This window comes from Pseudophryne corroboree, chromosome 3, assembly GCF_028390025.1.
Source record: "Pseudophryne corroboree isolate aPseCor3 chromosome 3, aPseCor3.hap2, whole genome shotgun sequence".
NCBI lineage: Eukaryota > Metazoa > Chordata > Amphibia > Anura > Myobatrachidae > Pseudophryne > Pseudophryne corroboree.
The window spans coordinates 602806562-602825874 of record NC_086446.1 but is presented as its reverse complement, the minus strand read 5'-3'; the positions used below and the strand labels follow the sequence as shown (position 1 = coordinate 602825874).

The 19313-nt window shown below is 44.5% G+C and overlaps 1 protein-coding gene across 1 annotated transcript in view; it reads left to right on the top strand.

The window, feature by feature from the left end:
- The window catches only part of ALOX5 (arachidonate 5-lipoxygenase), a 228051-nt gene that overhangs the window by 114067 nt on the left and 94671 nt on the right, over window positions 1-19313 (top strand). The window contains exons 4-5 of the mRNA XM_063961506.1: window positions 6498-6620; window positions 12685-12791. Of these exons, the coding sequence (XP_063817576.1) occupies window positions 6498-6620; window positions 12685-12791 (230 nt within the window). The remainder of the gene's footprint in view (window positions 1-6497; window positions 6621-12684; window positions 12792-19313) is intronic.

The window sequence follows — 19313 nt, the reverse complement described above, 5'->3', positions numbered from 1 at the left end:
CCATGCGGGAGAAGGCATTCCACATTGTATTTCTCTGTGAAACTAAAGGACCTTACAGACATCTCTCCCCACCCCTCGCTCAGCACAGCGCGATGTGTGCTAAGCGAGGGGTGGGGGTGACGGGGGGGAGGCGCTTCTTTCTCCCAGCAGGTGAAATGAGCGATGTGCTCGATTGTGCCAATCTAGCACCAGCGATAGCAACGCGCGGGGCCGTGCATCGCTATCGCTGGGGGGCATACACACGAGAGATCCGTGCTTAAACTCTAAGCACTCTAATCAGATTGCTTAGATTTTAAGAACGGATCTCTCCGTGTGTACCCCCCTTAACCTAGACTCTGTGAAAGATCTGCTAAGTATCTTGCCACAGTGCTAATGATTTGTCACTATTGAAATAAAAAAAACTGTGGCATTTCATTATTGCGAAATTAATCTGGAGTATTCTCAAGATCTTCTCAATAGCTTGCTGGTGGAAAATGACTTGTGCTGTTCAGGAAATCCATTAGCTGTTATCAAATTTCTACTGTGAAATATAGTTGTGCTATTGGAAAGAAATGTGCAGCATTTCTCTACAAGGCATTTACTTATGCATGCAAAAACCTGTTACTACTTATTAATTCATATCTCTTTGTAGAATATACTTATGCTATTAGAAGTACTGTGCAGAATTTCTCTTACTTTGTTTTATCAATTCAAGTCTGTATTGTGGAATTTACTTGTGCTATTGGAAAGAACTGTGCAGTATTTCTTTACCAGGCATTTACTTATGCAGGCAAAAAACCTATTACTTTTATCAATCCTCTGTTGTGGAACAGATTTGTTATTTGAGAGAATAGTCTAGTAAAACATTTATTGTGCAGTATTTCTCTACCAGGCATTTACTTATGCATGTAGAAACCCTGTTGGTTCTTATCAATTCTCTATTGTGGAAAAGAAAATTGTCCTGGAAAACTTTTTAGGGAATAAACTTGTGCTGTTTAATAGAACTATGCAATATTTCCATACAATCACTTTACCTATGCATGTAAAAACAATCTGTTACTTATCAATTCTCTATTGTGGAAAAGACTTATCTGAGAGACTTGTCCCAAAAAACATGTATTAGTGCAAATTTGGAAATTTGGCAAGCATACTCTTTAGTAAAGATTGCCTGTGCTATACTGAAGTTCTGTCATGCTGTGTTCTGTATAAAGTTTTGGTAGTCTCTGTTACCTTGAAACGTATGTGTCTGTGCTCTAAAGCTTATACTACGAAAGGTTGAAGTCCTGGTGGTCACCGAGTACCAGTTGTAGTTGTCAGGTCTGTAACTTTGTCTGTCCCCGGAGTGGTCACTAGTGGGTCAGTGTTGGTGTGGTAGAGGAAACGAGGAGGCTGAAGAAAAGTCCTGCGCATGTGCGCCTGATGTTTATTAGCACACAGGGGTATTACAGCAACTGTAACACAATGATAAACTGATGGTTGAGAGTCAATGAGAAAAACAAAATGGTAATTGACTTGGAAGTCGGTAACAGCAGAAATGATATATGGATGGAAAACAAATGCAGTTGATGACAAGAATGAATGGCAGTAAATGATTCCGATGAAATAAGTTTTAAAGGTCACTGATAACAAATGACAATGATGGTTGACTTGAGAGTTAATAATAATGGGAATGATAAACAGAAGAAGCAGATGAAACTGATGACACAAATATGGATGACACTCCGGTGGATGGTTGAGAAAACAGTAATGATAAGCACACAGTCTGTATAGAAGCACACGTTCACTAGGCCAAGCAAGGTCCGAGCAGGAGACAGTTCTAACACAGCAAGTTGGTATATTAAGTGCTGAATGCAATTGCACAATGCTGAATGCTGGTAATTAAATGCACAGGTTGAGTGAATGGAGAAACACCTGGAGAAAGTTTCTTACTGCAAGTTGTATGGTGGCTGACTGTGGTAGGAGTTCGTAACAAGCTGGATGACTTGACAGTGGAGATCAATGAAGGAATAGAAGCAAGGAAGACACTGGAAACAGGAACACAGGAACCAGGAGAACTGTTCACTGAATGTGACTCGTTTTGTCGGAGGCGATGAGACTGAGCTACGGACCTGAATTTATACCCCTTGCTCCGCAGTGATTGGTTACCGAGATCATGTGTGCAGACACACTGCAGGATTGGATGTTCAGGTCAGCTGAGCGCAGGTGTCATGGCAGCGCCCATGCTGTACAGACTCCGGCTCACAGCGGGGTACACTCTGGATGAGGTTCAGGGGTACATAGCGACAATGGACATCATGCTCGCGGACAGTGCATTCATGCAGCCGCGGCTGGGGCCGTGACCTCCGGAGGCCTGCACACCAGCGCGCTGGTAAGTGAGATGCTGCTGAACGCCGATTCCTGACAGTACCCCCTCCTTTATGGGTCGGCACCAAACACCCCCGAGGCTTGAAAGGAAAGAGTCTGTGGAAGGCTTGAACTAACCGTGGAGCGTGAACATCAGTGGCATTGATCCAACTCCTCTCCTCAGGACTATATCCGGACCAGTCAATCAGATATTGTAGACGACCATACCGACAACGAGAATCCAGGATCTTCTCAACCTCGTATTCCACACCCCGATGAGTCTGAACTTTTGGAGCCGCTGGAAGAACTTTCTGGAAACGGTTAAGAATCAATGGACTAAGGAGAGAAATATGAAATAAGTTGGGAACTTTCAAATAGGAAGGCAATTTCAACTTATAAGCCACTGTATTGATGACACGCTCTACTGGAAATGGACCAATGAATCGTGGAGCGTACTTCATTGAGGGGACTCTGAGACGGAGGTTTTGGGTAGACAGCCAGACTTTATCACCCGGCTTTAAACTGGGAACTGCTCGCCTTTTTCGATCAGCAAACACTTTATACTGACGAGATCATTTATCTCTCAAGAAAGTAATATTTTTCCAAATCTGAGAGAACTGTTGACGGACTGAAGAAGTTGCGGGTACATCTATGATGTGCAGATCTTGAAAATCCGGAACTCTGGGATGTTGACCATAAACTGCAAAGAAAGGAGTAGTATTTGTGGACGTATGGTAGCGGAAGTTATGAGCAAATTCTGCCCAAGGCAATAAATCTACCCAGTCATCCTGTGAGGAAGAAATATAGAGTCTTAAAAAGGTCTCAAGCTCTTGGTTTACCCTCTCTGTCTGACCATTCGTTTGAGGATGATAGGCTGTAGAGAACTTAAGTTTGACTTGCAGCGCAGAGTACAGAGCCCTCCAGAATCTTGCCACAAACTGTACTCCTCGATCAGATATTATTTCAGTTGGAAGTCCATGTAATCTGAAGATTTCACGGAGGAATAATTGTGCAAGTTTTGGAGCAGAAGGCAACCCCATGAGTGGAACAAAATTGGTTATTTTCGAAAATCTGTCGACCACTACCCAGATGGTATCATACCCTTTAGAAGGAGGAAGGTCCGAAATAAAATCCACAGACAGATGAGACCAGGGACGACTTGGGATAGAGTTTGGCAATAGTTGACCCACAGGGGTCTGACGAGGAACTTTGTGCTGAGCACACTTGGGACATGAAGCCATGAAGCTTCAAATGTGCACTTAGTTTACCATAAAGATGATTCTGTCGAAGACATCGTAGAGCCTCTTTCACTTGTTGGCGATGGGAAGCTAAGTCACGAGAGAATATCAAGATGTCATTGAGGTAGACTACCATACATTTGTACAGAAGATCTCTAAACACTTCATTGACAAAGTTCTGGAATACCGCTGGGGCATTGCTTAAACCGAAGGGCATCACTAGATATTCATAGTGGCTATCGCGGGTGTTGAAGGCGGTTTTCCACTCGTCGCCACTTCGGATCCTGAAGAGATTGTAAGCCCCACGGAGATCTAACTTAGTAAAGATGCAAGCGCCTCTGACTCTGTCAAACAGTTCTGTAATGAGTGGCAATGGATAGCTGTTTTTAATAGTGATGTCATTTAAACCCCGATAATCGATGCAGGGGCGTAATCCGCCATCTTTCTTCTTGACAAAGGAAAAACCCCGCACCGGCTGGAGACAAATATGGATGGATGAACCCTTTTTGTAGATTCTCCTTTATATACTCACTCATAGCTTGAGTCTCAGGAACGGAGAGAGGGTAAGTGCGCACTCTGGGTGGCTTACTCCCCGGAACTAGATCAATGGGGCAATCCCACTCTCGATGGGTAGGCAGAACATCAGCTGCCTTTTCACTGAAGACGTCAGCAAAGTCTTGGTAGGCTTCTGGAAGACCAGTCTGAAGCTTTAACCCTGAAGATCTCACTGGATACACTTGAGCCAAACATGAGTGGACACAGGAAGGACTCCATGCTGTAAGCTGTAGTGTGGACCAGTCAAATTGTGGATTGTGCAATTGAAGCCAGGGCATACCCAGTATGATCTCATAGGTGGCTTTCGGGATGACCAAGAATTCAATGAGCTCTGAATGAAGAAAGCCCACTCCTAGGACCACTGGCTTGGTTCGCTGAATGATGGAACCTTCAGCTATATGACTTCCATCCACGGCAGTGAGGTAGACTGGATGAGACAGTTTTGAAACAGGAAGATGGATTCTGTCCACTGCAGCCTGCGTGATAAAGTTCCCAGCAGCACCGCAATCCACTAAGGCGGATAAAGACTGAAGACCACTCTGTGTTTCCAAGGTAACAGGCAGGGTGAGATCTTGGGAAGAAGGAGCTTTGATTAAAGTTCCTAACCTGACTCCTCCTTTACAAGTTAGGACCTGGCATTTCCCGAATGAGGAGGACAGGAACCGATCAGATGACCAGCAGCCGCACAATATAGACACAGTCTTTCCCGTAACCTCATTGACCGCTCCTCAGGCGTTAAGCGGGACCTATTCACCTGCATAGGCTCATCATAAGTAATGGGTAAGGACTGTACTTGAGGCATAACTTGATACTTGCGAAGGTCACTTAGAGAGCGTTCACTGGTTCGTTCGCGTAAACGCAAGTCCAACTTTACACATAGAAAAATTAAAGCTTCCAGTTGCTCTGGAGATCTCGGGTAACTAATTCATCTTTTATACGGTCGGACAGACAGCAACCAACGCCTGGTTATTCCACTTTACTTTTGATGCCAATGTCTGGAACTGGATAACATACTCTCCCACAGTACGTGTTCCCTGGCGAATCTGAAGGATATCTGAGGGAGTAGATGTTGTACGCCCAGGTTCATCAAAGATGCGTCGGAATGCAGCAACAAAATCTGTATAGTTGTTCAGAAGAGTATCCACTCGTTCCCATAGTGGGGGGGGAGATCCAATTCAAGGCAGAGCCAGACAGAAGGGACACAATGTATGCAACCTTTGCTTTGGTTGTTGGAAAATTTTGCGGCAGCAATTCAAAGTGGACTACACATTAGTTCAGGAATCCATTACACATTTTAGGGTTACCATCGAATTTACTTGGTGTAGGAAGATGAATACGGGATGCTGGAACAGGAGCAACTGGAGGACTGGGATATGTAGAAATGGAATCTGGAACTGAAGCTGAAGATGGAGCTGGAAGGACAGGATTTGAAAAGGACTGTTGTAGAGAGTCCAGTTGGGAAGACATCCCTTGAAGAAACTGTATAATCTGCTGTTGTGCAGCCTCTTGACCATCAAGTCGTGACACTAAACTTTGGAGTGCCCCTGACCCCACACTCTGACCACCGTCCTTGTCCATGGGCCTCGGACAAACTGTTAGGTCTGTAACTTTGTCAGGTGAACTGTTCACTGAATGTGACTCGTTGTCAGAGGCGATGAGACCGAGCCACGGACCTAATTTATACCCCTTGCTCCGCAGTGATTGGTTACCGGGATCATGTGTGCAGACACACTGCAGGATTGGATGTTCAGGTCAGCTGAGTGCAGGTGTCATGGCGGCGCCCATGCTGTACAGACGCCGGCACACAGCGGGGTACACTCTGGATGAAGTTATGGGGTACATAGCGACAATGGACATCATGCTCGCGGACAGTGCATTCACGCAGTCGCGACTGGGGCTGTGACCTCCGGAGGCCTGCACACCAGCACGCTGGTAAGTGAGATGCTGCTGAACGCCGATTCCTGACAGTAGTTCTGGGAAAGGGGACTGTTATAGGCAAAGCACTTAGCAAGTGGTTTCTGTAAGCTCAAGGTCACAGTAGGCACTCATAACACCCGCAGAAAGACCTGGGCATTGTTACACCAAATTCCCTCCTTTCATTGACCCTGATAGTACATCCATGCTATAAAGTCAAGCTGAATATCAAAGAGTTAGACTAAATCTTGATGGGATAGTCGCATAACTTGTGTTCCATTGATGAAAGTTTTACAATTCAACATAGTATTTAGAAGACTTAAAGATAATTACATGTATTTATTTTTCTAAAACCTATTCACACAATCTAGCATTTTAGTGAATGTACTGCCTCAATACAACAACTACCAAAACACATTGTGCTAATGGTAGATCTATTATAGTTATCTGTAACCTCATCTTCCACAGATGGAAGGAGTGGCATCCTGGCTTCCCACTGAGTATCGACGCCCATTGCCACAGTGATTTGCCTCATGACATACAGTTTGACAGTGAAAAAGGGGTTGATTTTATTTTGAACTACACAAAAGCGTAAGTAGAAAGAGTTATTTTATTTCAAATGAATGCTGAATTTAATTACTACCTAAAGTGGTGTACATCTTAGTTTTTCAATTTAATATGGCTGAAGTAGAACTTGTAACCAGGAGGCCTAATCAGAAGCTGCGATGTCTGTCATATAGCCACAGATTTGTGCCTGAGCTGCTGGACAAAGAACTGAGTCCCAGGAAGGAAATTTCAGTAGAATTAATAGTAAATTTATGTTTCTCCCATTAAAAATAATATGTTGCACAATCACAACATGAACTAGACCAGGGCTGGCCAAACCGGTCCTCGAGATCTACCAACAGTTCATGTTTTCCAGGCCTCCTGCAGATCTGTAGAATTGTCAGTTAGGAATGAATGCAGCACATCTTAATTAGTAATGACTACACCTGTGCACCAGCTAGGTGGTCTGGAAAATGTGAACTGTTGGTAGATCTCGAGGACTGGTTTGGCCAGCCCTGAACTAGACTGTCTGTGAGAATAAAGGGGGGTACACACGGAACGATAATCTAAGCAATCTGACTAGATTGCTTAGATTGGCTTAGGCCAATCTAGCGGGTCGCTCATTTCACCTGCTGGGTGAAATGAGCGGTCCCCCCCCCCATCTCCCCCCGCACGCTCAGCACAGATCGCGCTGTGCTGAGTGCCGGGAGAGATGTGTGCTGAGCGGTTCGCTCAGCACACATCTCTCCCGCATCGGGCCGTCTATATGGGTCTTTAGTTGCAAACCATGGACTTTTGTAACCTAAAAATCTTGTACCTTTTATTAGGTGGCAGATGCACTTTTATTGTGTAATCAATGCAAAAAAGTCTCTCATGATCAGAGTTTGAATAATAAAAGCAACTGAACTTCCTCTTATTTTGCATGCTGATAACATAGTGAAAAGTGCTTCCTTCCACACAATGAAACCTATTGTAGGATTTCTATTTATAACAAAAATCAATAAAGACATAACATTGCATGCCCACAGTTCTGCAGTTCCATAAGTGACATTCTGTGCTGCTGTTACAGCATAGTATTTATGCTCAACCAAATTTTAGAAAAGCCACAAGTATTTTTCTTTTATTAATGTAGATTATTACATTTGTAGAAGATAGAAATGCCACTATTTTAGCATTATTTTATCTAACCATAGCCAGATTAAGGTGGGGGCACAGGGCATATTGTAACCTGCCCCCCCCCCCCCTCGGCCAGAGCACACTGACCAGTTGCTCTCCCTCTTGTGCAGCAGCAGAACCAGGCAGCCAGAATGGGAAAATAAATGTATACAGTGCAGGAGAGACATAAGTTTCAGGTGTCATGAGTTACCAATGCAGCTTCCCAACCAGAGGATTGATAGGAGGGGGAGAGAGCTGTAAGTGACCAAGGGATTCCTGCTTCTCCTCCCCACCTGGGTGTCTGGGTCCTGTGTAATCTGTAATCTAATGAGAGTATTTGGGTCTAGTGAGAGAGACACACAGAGAGTCCTCCTGAGTCCTGTCCATGGTGTAAGTAGTACAGAGGCTGCTGCTATTGCATTTTTGCAAGATAAGTTATTGATTTTATTTTTCTATTTTTATTTTAAAGGTTGTTTAAGTTGTCTTTGTTCCACTACAAGAAAACTTGATAAAGTAGTTGTCTCTCAATTAGGTAGAGCTATAAACAGTACCCAGGCATTATTAAACAATTAATTTAAATTTAATATATACCATTGGTTTAAATTTAAAATAAACAATCCATACCTCCCAACATGACCCATTCCAGGAGAGACGAAATGCTCTTTACCTGCTGGACTTCCCTCCCAATTTATGATTGCTATAACCCCTGTTGAAATACTGTACCTTTCTTATCAATTAAATAGTTCAACACAAGTAACATACATAGTAACATAGTTGATGAGGTTGAAAAAATACATCAGTCCATCAAGTTCAACCTATATTGGATCTCCTATGGTGTTCAGTTTATATTTGTAAGTAACTACCAATCTGTTTCAAACCAGAATCCCCAGTGACCCAAAATGGCAGTCCTATTTTACTCTGGGCCCACTGCTGTACATTATATTTAATGATTATAACCCTGGATACCTTTTTCCGCTAAACATTTGTCTAAACCTTTCTTAAACATATCAATTAGGTCTGACATCACAACCTTCTCTGGCAGTATTCCATATCCATATGCCCCTACTGTAAAGAAACCCTTTATTCGCTGGGTATGAAACTTCCTCTCCTCTAACCTTAGGGGGTGACCGCGGGGTAAACAGTGACACCCATCATATATTAAGAGGGAAGTCCATGTAGAGAGCATTTTGTCCCTCCTGGAATGGGTCATGATGCAATGTATGTACACACTGATATACACTCTCCTTCCCCAGGGCCTCCATGTCTTAAGTGCCCCAACTCCCCCAAGGCTTAATCCGGCCCTGTACCTGACATATTGCTCAGTGCTGTACATTGAGATGATTATGATACAAATGACAATACTGTACAAGGACATTACACATCTTCCCTGGTACAGGTATAACCCTTTGTCTCATTATCACTCCCTCACCACAAGTTTCACAAATTAATCACAGAGGCCCTCATTCCGAGTTGTTCGCTCGTTAGCTGCTTTTAGCAGCATTGCACACGCTAGGCCGCCGCCCTCTGGGAGTGTATCTTCGCTTAGCAGAATTGCGAATGAAAGATTAGCAGAATTGCGAAAAAATTATTCTTAGCACTTTCTGAGTAGCTCGAGACTTACTCCTACACTGCAATCAGCTCAGCCCGTTTCGTTCCTGGTTTGATGTCATATACACGCCCTGCGCACGGCCAGCCACTCCCCCGTTTCTCCAGACACTCCTGTGTTTTATCCTGGCACGCCACTCCCAGAAACCGGTCAGTTGCCGCCCAGAAACACCCACTTCCTGTCAATCACACTCCGATCACTTCAACGATGAAAATTCTTCGTTCAGACGTGAGTAATTCTACTAAGTTTTGTGCCAAATTACTCAGCGCATGCGCACTGCGTACCATGTGCATGCGCATTTTTGCCTTAATCGCTCCGTTGCGAAAATCGGCAACGAGCGAACATCTCGGAATGACCCCCATAGTGTAGTATCACTGCCATCTACCACAAAAATCTCCTACACTGTGACAGTGATGTAAACCAATATATCACCCTGAAAACACCACCCTAGTCAATTTCCAATCATAATATGAATTCCAGCTATTTATAAACTATTTACAAACACTTTGTTATATAGTGTCTGTGGAATACAATATCCTAGCAAGCAGATCTCTACATGACATAAATGGGGGAAATTACATTTATAGAAAAGTAGTTTAGCTATTGTATGGATTATGGCCCTCATTCCGAGTTGATCGCTCGCAAGGCGAATGTAGCAGAGTTACACACGCTAAGCCGCCGCCTACTGGGAGTGAATCTTAGCTTCTTAAAATTGCGACCGACGTAGGCGCAATATTGCGATTACAAACGAGATAGCAGTTTCTGAGTAGCTTCAGACTTACTCTGCCTGTGCGATCAGTTCAGTGCTTTTCGTTCCTGGCTGACGTCATAAACACACCCAGCGTTCGCCCAGGCACTCCCACCGTTTCTCCGGGCACTCCTGCGTTTTTTCCGGAAACGGTAGCGTTTCCTGCCACACGCCCCTAAAACGCCGTGCATCCGCCCAGTAACACCCATTTCCTGTCAATCACAATGCGAACGTCGGAGCGATGAAAATGCCGTGAGTAAACTTACTTTCTTCATAGTAAAGTTACTTGGCGCAGTCGCAGTGCGAACATTGCGCATGCGCACTAAGAGAATTCTCACTGCGATGCGATGAAAAACTCCGAGCGAACAACTCGGAATGAGGGCCTATATAAACACAACTAAGGGTTTATTTATTAATAGTCCCATTACAGCCCAGACAAATAACATTCCATAATGCTGCACACCACAATTTTATCTCTCAATATGGAGGTACTCATGGAGCCACAGTAAAAAAATCGTGCTAAGCAGTGGTTTCCTAGCCCTCACCAGCAGCATTACACAGATTCCGCACAATGCGCCAAAAAGTTTTTTTCACAGTAAGGACAATACGTGTTTGGAATTCCCTGCCTGAGAGAGTAGTAACGACGGACTCAGTCAACACCTTTAAGAATGGGTTAGATAAATTCCTAATGGATAAGGATATCCAGGGTTATGGTGCGTAGTCACGCATTATAGTTATTAAAACACAACGGCTGACATCAGCATCAATTAGTCCTAAAATAAATCTGCATAGGAGACCACAAATAGGTTGAACTTGATGGACAAATTGTCTTTTTTCAACTTTAGATACTATGTTACTATGTTACTGCCAGTGAGCAATTGCTACATTGCTTTACAAGCTTGATAAATTAGAGAAGACCACAGCCATATTTTAAAACAGGTTCAGTATGATTTCCTGATGGATGGGATGCCGGCTGTCAGAATTCCGACAGCGGCATCCCATCCATTAAAATCCTGTCAGCCCCCTGTAAAGTACCCTAACCCTCCCCTGTCCCCTCCCCTAACCCTCCTTTGTCGCTGCCTAAACCTAGCCCTCCCCGGCGGTGACTAACCCTAACCCTCCCCGCTTGGTACCTAAGCATAACCCCCACCATTTCTAAGTGCCTAAACATAACCCTCCCCGGTACCTAACCCTAACCTTCCCAACCCTGCACCCTAATCCTAACCCCCTTTTCATGCCTAAACCTAACCTCCCCCACACCACAGGATGCCAGGGTGTCCTGCTGGAAGGATGCTCGGGATTCCGTCTGTGGGTATTTTGACACCGGTATTCCCAGCAGAGTCGGTATCTAGACACCGGGCTTGTGGTGTCCTTTGGGATCCCGGCTTCGGTATATCAACCACCGGGATCCCGTTCTCAGGGAACTTAAAGGCAGCCCTTTAAAACATTGCAGACTGCAATATTAGTGATATCTCCTACATTCAGCCCAGGACTGTAACTAGGGGAGTAGGAGCAGTGCTATTGCCTAGGGCACAGGGCCAAAGCAGTTGAAACACAGTGGCACCTGCATTTGTCTTGAAATATGCCAGGAATGGCACGCTGCAGCCAACTGTATATAGCCGCCGCAGAGTCACCCGAGCATCGTGGGGGCACTTAAGGCACCACTACTCTTCCTGGATCCAGTGGCCAGCACAGGGTGTAAAATCATGCTGCCATTGGCATTGATTCAGCCTTTTGGAACGGTAGACATACACAAGTCATACGGAAACGAGTGTTTCCACATGGTTTTCAGGGTGACGGGAGGACATTTGCTAAACAGGTCCTAGGTTTCAGAATATCTAGTACAGGTTGAGTATCCTATATCCAAATATTCCGAAATACGGACTTTTTTGAGTGAGAGTGAGATAGTGAAACCTTTGTTTTTTGACGGCTCAATGTACACAAACTTTGTTTAATACACAAAGTTATTAAAAATATTATATTAAATGACCTTCAGGCTGTGTGTATAAGTTGTATATGAAACATAAATGAATTGTGTGAATGTAGACACACTTTGTTTAATGCACAAAATTATAAAAAATATTGGCTAAAATTGCCTTCAGGCTGTGTGTATAAGGTGTATATGTAACATAAATGCATTCTGTGCTTAGATTTAGGTCCCATCGCCATGATATCTCATTATGGTATGCAATTATTCCAAAATACGGAAAAATCCGATATCCAAAATCCCTCTAGTCCCAAGCATTTTGGATAAGGGATACTCAACCTGTATTCAGATCTTACACAAGATTCAGTACTCAGAAGATTCCACTCATGCAAAATGTGCTAATTCTTATGTTTCTCCCAACCGCTGTCCTTAGTGAATTGCTTAACATCCTGTAACTAAATGCAAACTAAACGGATGTTACATACACTGCCAATGAACACATCTACTCTGACCTGTATGAGCATGTAGAACAATTGTATTTATTATATGTCTGTAGCATCCAAATACTGAATAGGAAAAAAAATGAACTTCTCACTCGTATAATAAAATAAAATGCCTTTCAGGTGTGCGCCAAACATAACACTGGTTTTATGTCTATTCTCATATCTTATAGGATGGAAAACCTCTTTGTCAACAGTTTTATGCATATGTTCCAGTCCTCGTGGAGTGACTTTGCTGATTTTGAAAGGATCTTTGTCAGAATTAGTAATACAATATCAGGTGTGTTCCATGCCAGTGGAAAGGTTTTTATAAGTTTTAAATACAGTTTCACCAACACTTATGACATACAGTATATAGAATGGGAAGTAGTCAGGATTCTAGCACTCACAATCCTGATGGTCGCAAATTCAATCCCGCCTATGGAATTCTGATGCTCAATTTGCAAATGAATCCCGACCGTGAGTATTAGGGTTAGGTTTATTGTTAAGGATATGCATTAGGGGAGGATTAGAGTTAGACTGCGGAAGGGGACGGTTAGGGTTAGGTTGCTGAAGGGTATGGTTAGGACCAAGCTACGGGAGGGGTGGGTTGGGGTTAGAATACTTACCAAAATTAATTGTGATTCGGCTGTTCCGGTGCCGATTATGCCGTCGGGATGGTAAGCACCGGGATATTGTACCCAACCCTTTATAATTGTTTCCAGCATATCACACTTCTATTGTTAGTGTTAGTAACAAAACCACATGTATACAAAATAAAATTGAATTATGTTGCCATCATTTTTTGTGAGTATAATTTTTGTCTACCAAAATAGAGAATGTGTTTTTGGACAAAACAATTTGGGTTGAGGGTGTTATACAAAAAACATTTCACACTATGGAAAAAAAATATTTCACCAGTAACACTCACTATGTAGGAAAAATAATGTCATCATGGGTGGTAAGAAGTAAGAACCACTGTCTGTCTCCAGGTAGACTTTCTCATACACGTGGAATAAGCTTTGTACCAATGATTCGTCATCAATCTGCTAGTCTTAGAAGTGTGACCCACGTGGCAATATCCTCAAGGTATGTACAAGAAGAATAAACAAAAAAGACATATATACTAGAGATGTGCACTTGAAATTTTTTCGGGTTTTGTGTTTTGGTTTTGGGTTCGGTACCGCGGCCGTGTTTTGGGTTCGACCGCGTTTTGGCAAAACCTCACCGAATTTTTTTTGTCGGATTCCGGTGTGTTTTGGATTCGGGTGTTTTTTTTCAAAAAACCCTAAAAAACAGCTTAAATCATAGAATTTGGGGGTCATTTTGATCCCAAAGTATTATTAACCTCAAAAACCATAATTTCCACTCATTTTCAGTCTATTCTGAACACCTCACACCTCACAATATTATTTTTAGTCCTAAAATTTGCACCGAGGTCGCTGGATGACTAAGCTAAGCGACCCTAGTGGCCGACACAAACACCTGGCCCATCTAGGAGTGGCACTGCAGTGTCACGCAGGATGGCCCTTCCAAAAAACACTCCCCAAACAGCACATGACGCAAAGAAAAAAAGAGGCGCAATGAGGTAGCTGTGTGAGTAAGCTAAGCGACCCTAGTGGCCGACACAAACACCTGGCCCATCTAGGAGTGGCACTGCAGTGTCACGCAGGATGGCCCTTCCAAAAAACACTCCCCAAACAGCACATGACGCAAAGAAAAATGAAAGAAAAAAGAGGTGCAAGATGGAATTGTCCTTGGGCCCTCCCACCCACCCTTATGTTGTATAAACAGGACATGCACACTTTAACCAACCCATCATTTCAGTGACAGGGTCTGCCACACGACTGTGACTGAAATGACGGGTTGGTTTGGACCCCCACCAAAAAAGAAGCAATTAATCTCTCCTTGCACAAACTGGCTCTACAGAGGCAAGATGTCCACCTCATCATCATCCTCCGATATATCACCGTGTACATCCCGCTCCTCACAGATTATCAATTCGTCCCCACTGGAATCCACCATCTCAGCTCCCTGTGTACTTTGTGGAGGCAATTGCTGCTGGTCAATGTCTCCACGGAGGAATTGATTATAATTCATTTTAATGAACATCATCTTCTCCACATTTTCTGGAAGTAACCTCGTACGCCGATTGCTGACAAGGTGAGCGGCGGCACTAAACACTCTTTCGGAGTACACACTTGTGGGAGGGCAACTTAGGTAGAATAAAGCCAGTTTGTGCAAGGGCCTCCAAATTGCCTCTTTTTCCTGCCAGTATAAGTACGGACTGTCTGACGTGCCTACTTGGATGCGGTCACTCATATAATCCTCCACCATTCTTTCAATGGGGAGAGAATCATATGCAGTGACAGTAGACGACATGTCCGTAATCGTTGTGAGGTCCTTCAGTCCGGACCAGATGTCAGCATCAGCAGTCGCTCCAGACTGCCCTGCATCACCGCCAGCGGGTGGGCTCGGAATTCTGAGCCTTTTCCTCGCACCCCCAGTTGCGGGAGAATGTGAAGGAGGAGATGTTGACAGGTCGCGTTCCGCTTGACTTGACAATTTTCTCACCAGCAGTTCTTTGAACCCCTGCAGACTTGTGTCTGCCGGAAAGAGAGATCCAAGGTAGGTTTTAAATCTAGGATCGAGCACGGTGGCCAAAATGTAGTGCTCTGATTTCAACAGATTGACCACCCGTGAATCCTTGTTAAGCGAATTAAGGGCTCCATCCACAAGTCCCACATGCCTAGCGGAATCGCTCTGTGTTAGCTCCTCCTTCAATGTCTCCAGCTTCTTCTGCAAAAGCCTGATGAGGGGAATGACCTGACTCAGGCTGGCAGTGTCTGAACTGACTTCACGTGTGGCAAGTTCAAAGGGCAGCAGAACCTTGCACAACGTTGAAATCATTCTCCACTGCGCTTGAGACAGGTGCATTCCACCTCCTATATCGTGCTCAGTTGTATAGGCTTGAATGGCCTTTTGCTGCTCCTCCAACCTCTGAAGCATATAGAGGGTTGAATTCCACCTCGTTACCACTTTTTGCTTCAGATGATGGCAGGGCAGGTTCAGGCGTTTTTGGTGGTGCTCCAGTCTTCTGTAAGTGGTGCCTGTACGCCGAAAGTGTCCCGCAATTCTTCTGGCCACCGACAGCATCTCTTGCACGCCCCTCTCGTTTTTTTAAATAATTCTGCACCACCAAATTCAAGGTATGTGCAAAACATGGGACGTGCTGGAATTTGCCCATATTTAATGCACACACAATATTGCTGGCGTTGTCCGATGCCACAAATCCACAGGAGAGTCCAATTGGGGTAAGCCATTCCGCGATGATCTTCCTCAGTTGCCGTAAGAGGTTTTCAGCTGTGTGCGTATTCTGGAAACCGGTGATACAAAGCGTAGCCTGCCTAGGAAAGAGTTGGCGTTTGCGAGATGCTGCTACTGGTGCCGCCGCTGCTGTTCTTGCGGCGGGAGTCCATACATCTACCCAGTGGGCTGTCACAGTCATATAGTCCTGACCCTGCCCTGCTCCACATGTCCGTGGTTAAGTGGACATTGGGTACAGCTGCATTTTTTAGGACACCGGTGACTCTTTTTCTGAGGTCTGTGTACATTTTCGGTATCGCCTGCCTAGAGAAATGGAACCTAGATGGTATTTGGTACCGGGGACACAGTACCTCCAACAAGTCTCTAGTTGGCTCTGCAGTAATGATGGATACCGGAACCACGTTTCTCACCACCCAGGATGCCAAGGCCTCAGTTATCCGCTTTGCAGCAGGATGACTGCTGTGATATTTCATCTTCCTCGCAAAGGACTGTTGGACAGTCAATTGCTTGGTGGAAGTAGTAAAAGTGGTCTTACGACTTCCCCTCTGGGATGACCATCGACTCCCAGCAGCAACAACAGCAGCGCCAGCAGTAGTAGGCGTTACACTCAAGGATGCATCGGAGGAATCCCAGGCAGGAGAGGACTCGTCGGAATTGCCAGTGACATGGCCTGCAGGACTATTGGCATTCCTGGGGAAGGAGGAAATTAACACTGAGGGAGTTGGTGGGGTGGTTTGCTTGAGCTTGGTTACAAGAGGAAGGGATTTACTGGTCAGTGGACTGCTTCCGCTGTCGCCCAAAGTTTTTGAACTTGTCACTGACTTATTATGAATGCGCTGCAGGTGACGTATAAGGGAGGATGTTCCGAGGTGGTTAACGTCCTTACCCCTACTTATTACAGCTTGACAAAGGCAACACACGGCTTGACAAATGTTGTCCGCATTTCTGTTGAAATACTTCCACACCGAAGAGCTGATTTTTTTGGTATTTTCACCAAGCATGTCAATGGCCATATTCCTCCCACGGACAACAGGTGTCTCCCCGGGTGCCTGACTTAAACAAACCACCTCACCATCAGAATCCTCCTTGTCAATTTCCTCCCCAGCGCCAGCAACACCCATATCCTCCTCATCCTGGTGTACTTCAACACTGACATCTTCAATCTGACTATCAGGAACTGGACTGCGGGTGCTCCTTCCAGCACTTGCAGGGGGCGTGCAAATGGTGGAAGGCGCATGCTCTTCACGTCCAGTGTTGGGAAGGTCAGGCATCGCAACCGACACAATTGGACTCTCCTTGTGGATTTGGGATTTCGAAGAACGCACAGTTCTTTGCTGTGCTTTTGCCAGCTTGAGTCTTTTCATTTTTCTAGCGAGAGGCTGAGTGCTTCCATCCTCATGTGAAGCTGAACCACTAGCCATGAACATAGGCCAGGGCCTCAGCCGTTCCTTGCCACTCCGTGTGGTAAATGGCATATTGGCAAGTTTACGCTTCTCCTCCGACAATTTTATTTTAGATTTTTGAGTCCTTTTTTTACTGATATTTGGTGTTTTGGATTTTACATGCTCTGTACTATGACATTGGGCATCGGCCTTGGCAGACGACGTTGATGGCATTTCATCGTCTCGGCCATGACTAGTGGCAGCAGCTTCAGCACGAGGTGGAAGTCGATCTTGATCTTTCCCTATTTTTGGAACCTCAACATTTTTGTTCTCCATATTTTAATAGGCACAACTAAAAGGCACCTCAGGTAAACAATGGAGATGGATGGATACTAGTATACTTATGGATGACGAGCGACTGCCGACACAGAGGTAGCTACAGCCGTGGACTACCGTGCTGTGTCTGCTGCTAATATAGACTGGATGATAATGAGATAAAATTAAAATATATATATATATATCACACTAGTACTGCAGCCGGACAGGTATATATTATGTAATGACGGACCTGCTGGACACTGTCTGTCAGACTCAGCACTGCAGACTCCTAAAGTAAGCTACTAGTATCAAGAAGATAGAAAAAAAAAAAACACGGGTAGGTGGTATACAATTATGGATGGACGAGCGACTGCCGACACAGAGGTAGCTACAGCCGTGGACTACCGTACTGTGTCTGCTGCTAATAGACTGGATGATAATGCGATAAAATTAAAATATATATATATATATCACACTAGTACTGCAGCCGGACAGGTATATATTATGTAATGACGGACCTGCTGGACACTGTCTGTCAGACTCAGCACTGCAGACTCCTAAAGTAAGCTACTAGTATCAAGAAGATAGAAAAAAAAAACCACGGGTAGGTGGTATACAATTATGGATGGACGAGCGACTGCCGACACAGAGGCAGCTACAGCCGTGGACTACCGTACTGTGTCTGCTGCTAATATAGACTGGATGATAATGAGATAAAATTAAAATATATATATATATATATATCACACTAGTACTGCAGCCGGACAGGTATATATTATGTAATGACGGACCTGCTGGACACTGTCTGTCAGCACTGCAGACTCCTAAAGTAAGCTACTAGTATCAAGAAGATAGAAAAGAAAAAAAAACCACGGGTAGGTGGTATACAATTATGGATGGACGAGCGACTGCCGACACAGAGGTAGCTACAGCCGTGGACTACCGTACTGTGTCTGCTGCTAATATAGACTGGATGATAATGAGATAAAATTTAAATATATATATATATCACACTAGTACTGCAGCCGGACAGGTATATATTATGTAATGACGGACCTGCTGGACACTGTCTGCAGAATGCATTTATAAAAACACCACACGAGTGTTTAACTTTTTCAGGCAGACAATCACAATATACTGGTGGTCAGCAGACAATCACAATACTGGTGGTCAGTGGTCACTGGTCAGTCACACTGGCAGTGGCACTCTGGCAGCAAAAGTGTGCACTGTACTTAAAATATGTACTCCTGCTATAACTGCTCCCCAGTCTCCCCCACAATTAAGCTGTGTGAGCAGTGAGCACTCAGCACAGTCAGATAATGATATACAGTATTACATATGATGCAGCACACTGGACTGAGCACAGATATGGTATGTGACTGTGTCACACTGTGTATCGTTTTTTTTCAGGCAGAGAACGGATTAATTAAACTGGTGGTCACTGGTCACACTATCAGCAGCAAGTAGTACTCCTCCTAATAATATGCTCCCCAAAATTTGTGTCTCTCTCTAGTACTCTAGTCTAAACGGAGAGGACGCCAGCCACGTCCTCTCCCTATCAATCTCAATGCACGTGTGAAAATGGCGGCGACGCGCGGCTCCTTATATAGAATCCGAGTCTCGCGATAGAATCCGAGCCTCGCGAGAATCCGACAGTGGGATGATGACGTTCGGGCGCGCTCGGGTTAACCGAGCAAGGCGGGAAGATCCGAGTCGCTCGGCCCCGTGTAAAAAAACCTGAAGTTCGGGCGGGTTCGGATTCCGAGGAACCGAACCCGCTCATCACTAATATATAC